General features: G+C 44.8%; 1 protein-coding gene across 1 annotated transcript in view; it reads left to right on the top strand.

The window, feature by feature from the left end:
• Nucleotides 1-7,927, top strand: part of LOC108247354 (protein TANC1) — a 45,146-nt gene that overhangs the window by 33,809 nt on the left and 3,410 nt on the right. Inside the window, exons 17-26 of the mRNA XM_037979839.1 lie at nucleotides 229-465; nucleotides 1,674-1,883; nucleotides 2,789-2,870; nucleotides 4,722-4,855; nucleotides 4,929-5,052; nucleotides 5,137-5,312; nucleotides 6,964-7,096; nucleotides 7,282-7,311; nucleotides 7,396-7,487; nucleotides 7,560-7,706. Coding sequence (XP_037835767.1) covers nucleotides 229-465; nucleotides 1,674-1,883; nucleotides 2,789-2,870; nucleotides 4,722-4,855; nucleotides 4,929-5,052; nucleotides 5,137-5,312; nucleotides 6,964-7,096; nucleotides 7,282-7,311; nucleotides 7,396-7,487; nucleotides 7,560-7,706 — 1,365 coding nt within the window. The remainder of the gene's footprint in view (nucleotides 1-228; nucleotides 466-1,673; nucleotides 1,884-2,788; nucleotides 2,871-4,721; nucleotides 4,856-4,928; nucleotides 5,053-5,136; nucleotides 5,313-6,963; nucleotides 7,097-7,281; nucleotides 7,312-7,395; nucleotides 7,488-7,559; nucleotides 7,707-7,927) is intronic.

The following is a 7,927-nucleotide window of genomic DNA, read 5'->3' as shown; positions in this document are numbered from 1 at the left end:
TTTTTATGAGGAAATCCTGAAAATCGAGCAGAAATTCTGGTTCTGTTCGCCTGAACACGCAGAGACGGTTCCTGCGTGGCGTGTTTACGTACGGAGAGGGAGGAATTAAACAGCAACAAGAANTTGGAGCTCTAAACCCGGTCCTGTTGGAGCTCTAAACCCGGTCCTGTTGGAGCTCTAAACCCGGTCCTGTTGGAGCTCTAAACCCTTTTTGTTTCCGTGTTGCAGGTGAGTCGTTTGCTGATGCTCGGCGGGGCGAGTGTGACCTGGTCAACAGAGGTCATAGGTCACGCTCCCATCCTGGCGGTCCATGCCCACCTGGGGCACGTGGAGATGGTCGCCCTGCTGCTGGAGATGTGCGCTCCGGTGGACGGGACCGCCAGCAGCGGCATGACGCCCCTGAGCCTGGCAGCCGCCGCGGGACACACCGACATCGTCAGCCTGCTCTGCAAGAAGGGGGCAAAGGTCAGAGGCGTTTTGTTCGGACAGAGTCGAGATTTCCTGGTCGATTTGTACCCGCCTCCGCCCGCTTCGTACCCACCTTGGCGGCGGACCATAGAGTTCAGATTTAATCTGCTGGATTACACTCAAAAAATAAAAATGGGTTTTTTAAATAATTATGGTGCAAACGCTGAGTCAGCATTCTGTTTGTCGGCCTCTAACCACTGCAACATGCCTTGTGCTAATTTAGCTGTTCATGTGTCCAAACATTCGGCTCGTTCAGGAGATGGCTGCTGTGACATTGGTTTTTTTTTAACTTTTATATTTTAAAAAAAAAGAAGTTTATTTAACTTTTTTATTCTATTGAAAGAAATGGGGATTGCAAATTTGAACTTTTATGGGGTTTTTTAGAGGAGGATTGTTGCCAATTTTTGGTTTTAAATGCAAATTTTTGCTTTTAGCTTTGTTTTATTAATTTTAGCTTTTTTATACTCTTCTCTGTTTTAGCACTTAGTTTACATTGTTGACAGTTTTAGCTTTCAGCAGCAGTTTAGCTAATTTTAGCCTTTAGCTACTGTTATTTGCAAATCTTTGCTTTTAGCTTTTACAGTAGCTTTTTATTTTACTGTTTTCTTAGTTTTAGCACTTAGCTTTGGGCATGTCAATTTTTAGTTTTAAGCTCTGTTTTGCTCATTTTAGCTTCTGTTCTCTTTGTTTTAACAGTTTAATTTAAACTCTGTCAGCAGATTTGAGCAATCACAGCATTTTCGCTGAAAAAGATCATTTTTCTGGTTATTTTTTGAACCTTTGAAGAGTTTTTTTGCAGCTGATGCTGCAGCCACGGCTCAGATCCAACCTTTAGAAGCTGAAATAATAAATAAATCAGTTCAGAAGTGTTTGCAGATCCTAATAATCCGCCCTGAGTCCAGAAGGTGAGCCCAGAAGGTGAGCCCAGAAGGTGAGCCCAGAAGGTGAGACCAGCGTAATCATGGCAGATAAATCTGGTTCTCGTCTCCCGCCTCTCCGTACTTTTCCTCCAGCGATGACCGAACTGCTCTGGTTTTAAAATCACCCCAGTTTGAAGATCTATTCTGGGCGGCGGATGAAACAAACATGGCTGATCTAGGTCAGAGTTGTCCCGGCACCGGCCAGAACCGGGCCTGATGAGTCCTTCTGTGTGTGTGTGTGTGTGTGTGTGTGTGTGTGTGTGTGTGTGTGTGTCCCCGTGCCAGGTGGGTCACGCCGATAAGAGCGGGCAGTGCGCGCTGGTCCACGCCGCGCTGAAAGGCCACGCCGAGATCATCAACATCCTGCTGAGCCAAGACTGGGGCGCCGAGGCCGCCGCCGAGCCGCAGCTGCACCTCGGGAGCGAAGCAGCGACCGGGAAGACTTCGGCTGTTCAGCAGGCGGTCACTGCTGCAGCCAGCGTGGGAAACGCACAGGTACGCATCAGAAACCGCTTCAAGGAATGCATATCGCCCGCCGCCTTCCACGCCACAAGCAACTTTTACACTTTTAAAAAGAATTAACTTGAATTTAAATTAAATTTCCCATAAAACTCATGAAACACTGTTTGTGCTACTTTTTAGCTTTTAGCTATCATTCTGCTACCTTTAGCTTTTAGATATTATTCTGCTACCTTTAGCTTTTAGCTAAAGTTCTTTTACATTTAGCTTATAGCTATCACTTTGTTACTGTAAGCTTTTAGCTGTCGTTCTGCTACATTTAGCTTTTAGTTATTGTTATCCTACTTTTAGCTTTTAGCTAAAGTTCTGCTACCTTTAGCTTTTAGCTATCATTCTGCCCAAAGCTTTTAACTACACTTTTGTTACTTTTAGCTTTAAGCTACTGTTCTTTAGTTAGCTAACATTTTGCTACTGTAAGCTTTTGGCTATCATTCTGCTACTTTTAGCTACCATTTAGTTAGATTAGATTTTAGCTACTGTTCTGCTACATTTAGCTTTTACCTACCATTTTGCTACTTGAAGCACTTAGCAGTCAATCTGCTGGTTTCAACTTTTACCTGCAGTTTTGCTACTTTTAGCTACTGTTTGGCTAATTTTATCTTGTAGCTACAATTACGATCGTTTTAGTTTGCAGCTAAAGTTCAGCTATTTTTGAAGTTTAGCTACAAATTTTAGCCTTAAACTCTGGTTTAGCTAATTTTATCTTTTAGATGTTACCTGGTAAATTAGCAAATTTTATATTATATTTATAATTTTAGCTTTTAGCTGCTGTTTTAAGTTGACCAAATCAGTTTTAGTTTATTCAACACATCAGATCTCAGTGGAAATGATCTTTTCTTTGGTTAAGGTTTTATTTTACCCAGAATTTTTTTTCCCTGCAGGTGGTGAGAAGCTTCCTGGACCTGAAAGATGAACAGCTGGCGGTGCAGATGGACGCTCACGACTCGCTCTGGGGAGAAACGGGTGCGTTTCTTCCATCAGTCACACAGATTCGTCTTTCTCACCTATTTTTGTCCGTCAGCGAGTCTTTGAGTCACGCTCAGAGGCTCCAGCGCTACATGTCGGGTGCAATCGAAAACACGGTGAAACCCAGCTGAGCACATTTAAAACGCTCATATCCTGTTATTTCATTTATTCGTTTATGTGCTAAAATAGGGCATCACGTCCAGCTAAAAGCATCCTGTTCAGCCGCAGTTGGAGCAACGAAAAAGCAGCCGTTATTAAGTTTGAATACTTTTACGTCCATCGCAGACGCGATAACGCAGCTTCTGCTGGGCCCATCTTCTGAGAGGATCTGTGTTTCCGCCTGCAGAGTTATTCTGTTACACAATCCCTGCAGCAAAAAGAAATCCTCGCTTTTCTCCTCAGATCGCTCCGAATGTTTTACTTTTAACAATCGTGTTAAGTTTCAGCATCGCTGGAGTCCAGAACGACTCGTTTCAAGGTGCGGAAATTAGCATTTTCTGTAAAAAATTTGCTAAGCTGAAGCTAAAAGCTAACACGAGCTAAACCCTAGCTATGACCTAAAACTAACACAACAGTAGATTAAAGCTAAAAACAGCCAAACTATTGCTAAAAAACCTACTGTAGCTAAAAGGAGCTAAACCGTAGCTGCATGCTAAAATGAGCAGCTTGTTGCTAAAAGCTAAGCTGAGCGTAAGAAGAGAAGAACAGCAGATTTCAGGAGAGAGCTCTGTGTTCACTAAAGGACCAAAAGTATTCACTCTCCTCCCTCCACGTGAACCTGAGTTCCTCCCACTCTTAACCCACAGGGTTTAATCTGCTGTTGGCCCACTCTGCTTCTAGAACAGCTTCAGCTGTTGGACAGAAGGCTCTCAGTCTGTCAGGTCGAGGTCAGGACTCGTTGCCGGCCCGTCAGGTTCTTCCTCACCCGTGTCTTTGTGGACCTTGCTTTGTGCGCTGGTGCTCAGCCATGTTGGGACAGGAAGGGGCCGTCCCCAAACTGTCCCCACAAAGATGTCTCGGTACGCCGAAGCATTCAGAGTTCCTTTCACTGGAACTAAGCAGCTGAAAACCAACCCCACACCATGATCCTCCCTCCACCATGCTTTACACAACCGTCCTCCTGGGAGCAGCCGAACCCAGACTCATCCCTCCAGAGGACATGTCTCCTCTGCTCTACAGTTCAGCGGGGGCGGTCTTTACTCCACAGCCTCCGACTCTTTGCTCTCGGTGACGGAAGGCTTGGATCAGCTGTTGCCATGGAAACCCATACCATGAAGCTCTCTTCTCTCTGCTCTTGAGCTGAAGGCCTCATGAAGGTTGGAGGTCTGCAGAACGTTGGTGACCTCTGAGCCACTCTGTGGTTTTATATGGCCGACCTCTTCATGACTTTGTTATAAAACCACTAACAGCTGATTGTGGAACATTTAGCAGCATTAATGGACTCACTGAACAGGTGTTATCCCGTGACGGCACCACGCTGGATTCTCTGAGCTCCTGTGAGCGGCCCATTCTGTCACTGATGGTTGTAGAAACTGTCTGCATGCCGTGGAGCTGATTGGAACACCTGAACTCAATATAATGTATTTCTGTAGGAAAGGTTTTTCCAAATAAAGTAAAAATAATTTAAAAAGCAGAAACAGAAAAACTTAAAGTTTTAAAAAGCAACCAACTAATTTGTTGAAACACTCAGCAGTTATCAAGGCTGCAGTTTCTACAAGCAGCAGACAGACATGAAGAGCAAATAATGGCCCACAGGTTTGTTAGCGTCGCTGCTTTTATTTTTCTCACCTAAACGTGTGAATGTGACCTTTTCCTGCACCTCCTCACTGTCCGATCTCGTCCTGTCAGTGCTGACGGCCGCGGCGGGAAGAGGGAAGGTGGAGGTGTGCTCGCTGCTCCAGGAGCAGGGGGCGGGGCTCGAGGTGGCGAACCGCCGGGGGATGGTCCCACTGCTCAGCGCTGCCAAACACGGGCACACCCAGGTGAGCCGGGACTCTCGCCGTTTCGTTTACGGCTCTCGCCGGTTCGGGGTCTGATTCTCCTCCCCTCTCCAAGGTGGTCGAGCTGCTTCTGAAGAAAGGCGCCGACATGAGCGTCACCGACAAGCTGGGCCGCACGGCGCTGATGCTGGCGGCGTCCGAGGGCCACGCTGGCACCGCGGAGCTCCTGCTGTCCAAGGGTGGGGGACCCCGCCTCCCTCCAAGACATCTGAGGCGCCTGAAACGTCCGAGCAGGTGATATGTTTGTTGTTTGTGGCCCCCAGGTGTCTCCATGTCCTCCGCGGACCAGGAGGGTCTGACGGCGCTCAGCTGGGCCTGCATGAAGGGCCAGAAGGGCTCGGTCCAGGTTCTGGTGGAGGCGGGAGCGGACCTGAACCAACCTGACAGGCAGGGACGGACACCGCTCGACCTCGCTGCCCTCAATGGAGATGCAGATACAGTCAGTTTAATTTATTTGTCCTAAAACGAGTTTATTCTGGGAATGCTGAGTCAGCGTTCGACTCTTCTTCGTGATGATTTAAATCTTAGTGTGTGTTTTTTTTTTAGCTGCTTTTCATTTATCAAAACATTCGGCTCAATCAGAGATAAACCGCTTTGACTTTTAGTCTTCTAGAGTTATTAAACTTTATTTACAAACATAAAAAACAGCTGCCTTTTTATGCTAGTTTGAGCTTTTAGCTACCGTCTTTGTACATTTAGCTTTTAGCTACGGTTCTGCTAATTTTAGAATGAAGCTAAGTTTAGCTCATTTTAGCTTTTAGTGACAGTTTTTTTTGTAATTTTAAAATTTATCTGCAATTTTTCTTCATTTTAACTTTTTGTCACATTTTAGTAGCGTTAGCCTTTAGCTATGGTTTTGACATTTTAGCTTTTATTTGTAGTTTTGCTCATTTTGGCTTTAAACTAAGGTTTTGGCAATTTTAGCCAATTTTAGATTTTAGTTGCTGTTTTGCTAATGTTGTGTTAGCTACATTTAGCCAATTTTAGCTTTTAGTTGCTGTTTTGCTCATTTTAGTTTTTATCTACAGTTTGGCTAATTTTAGCATTTAGTGACATTTAGGTAAATGTAGCTTTTAGCCTTAGCTTTGCTAATTTTAGCTTTTATCTATGTTCTGCAAATTGTAAATTCTAGTTAATGTCACATTTTAGTAGCATTAGCCTTTAGCTATGGTTTTAACGATTTTAGCTTTTATTTGTAGTTTTGTTCATTTTAGCATTAAGCTACATTTTCTGAATTTTAACTTTTATGTATAGTTTTGCTAATTGCTGATTTTAGCATTTAGTGACAGATTTTGACAATTTAGCTTTTATCTGTGGTTTTGCTAATGTTAGCGTTTAGCTACTTTAAGCTATCTTTAACTTTTATCTATTGTTTTGCTTATTTTAGCTTAAACTAAGGTTTCGGCAATTTTAGATTTTAACTATGTATTGCTAATGTTGTGTTAGCTACATTTGGCTAAGTTTAGCTTTTAGTTACTGTTTTGCTCATTTTAGTTTTTATCTAGAGTTTGGCTAATTTTAGCATTTAGTGACATTTAGGTAAATGTAGCTTTTAGCCTTAGCTTTGCTAATTGTAGCTTTTAGCTGTGTTTTGACAATTTTATGTTTTTGCAGCAGATTCAGAAATATTAGCTTTAATCTACAGTTTAGCGTTTTTAGCTTTTAGCTAAGTTTTGTCATATTTTTAGCTCTCAGGACTCAGTATTCAGGCCGTGTTTTCACAGAAAATGCTAATTTCTGTAGTTTGGATTAATTTTGTTTTTAATTAACTTGTGAAATCTTCAGAACTCAGCAGCAACTTTATCTGCACTGGAGGGAATCTGTTGACAATCAGTCACAAAGTTCGATTGTTGTTTCACATAATTGTCATTTCAGGATATTTTTAGCCAAACGGCGGGAATCGTAATGAAATAATTGGCTCCTGCGGCGTTGGGACGCTTCAGAGCAGAACCTCTTCTTCCCTCCCGACCACCAGGAGGACAATCAAACGTGTCGTCTGATTAAAATGAAGACCAGCTTGTTGTTAATGTGGCGGTGCACGTAATCAGCCACATCCTGAATCCTAACGTTTGAATGTTAATCTCTTGTAGGTGCACAGCCTGGTGGAGCACGGGGCGGTGCTGGAGAGGGCGGAGAACAACGGCGCCAGAGGTTCGGACCGGCCAGCCGGCTGCCAGAACCCGGCTCTGGTGGTTTCGCTTCTTAAGAAAGGATCCAAGACCGGTAGAGACAGCCGCACTTTAAGGAGCTTTAACGAGTGAAACCAGAGCGTTCTGGTGTTTGTTTCTGATATTTGTTGGGTTCTTGTTGTCACTGCGGCGCTTCACGTTTTATCTTTAATTCTCCCCCGACTCCCTTCTCTCCTCTCTCCTTCCATCCTTCGGCTGCTCTCCTTCATCAACCGAAAGGCTACAGGACGGCTGCGCACGATCGATCCGGTACGAGATTTATTCTGGTCCCGGAGTAAAACCGACAAGGCGAGGCTGCCGGTATAAAGATAAGTGTTTGTGTCCCTCCGTCAGGTCACGCCACGTGGGCCATGGCGTCCTCCAAGCCCGACATCCTCCTCATCCTGCTGCAGAAGCTGATGGAGGAAGGGAACATTCTGTACAAGGTACCGGCGCGGGCAGAGTGTCACCAGGAAGCGTGGGTCAGAACTGAGCCTGCTGTCCTGTGTGTCTCCCAGAAAGGACGCATGAAGGAGGCAGGCCAGCGGTACCAGTACGCCCTCAGGAAGCTCCCTCGCGAGGGCCAAGGGGAGGAGCTGAAAGGCCTCCGGGACCTTCGGGTCTCCCTCTACCTGAACCTGTCCCGCTGCCGCAGGAAAACCAACGTAAGGCTCTCGATCTGTTTTAGGTTTGTTAGACGCCAGGTGAGGTTAGAATTTATCTCCGCTGACAGAAATGTTGCTTTCTCAGACCCTCCAGGATTTTGCGATCGCAACTATTAACGCAAAATCAAGCAAACCCTGTGAAATCGCAACTTTTTGCAACTTTGCCCAAAACACCACAACTTTAACCCAATATTTATTGTTTCTGAAGTGATTCTCCACCG

The sequence above is a fragment of the Kryptolebias marmoratus genome, linkage group LG15, assembly GCF_001649575.2.
Source record: "Kryptolebias marmoratus isolate JLee-2015 linkage group LG15, ASM164957v2, whole genome shotgun sequence".
NCBI classification, from domain to species: domain Eukaryota; kingdom Metazoa; phylum Chordata; class Actinopteri; order Cyprinodontiformes; family Rivulidae; genus Kryptolebias; species Kryptolebias marmoratus.
This window is presented reverse-complemented; position numbering and strand designations above follow the sequence as displayed.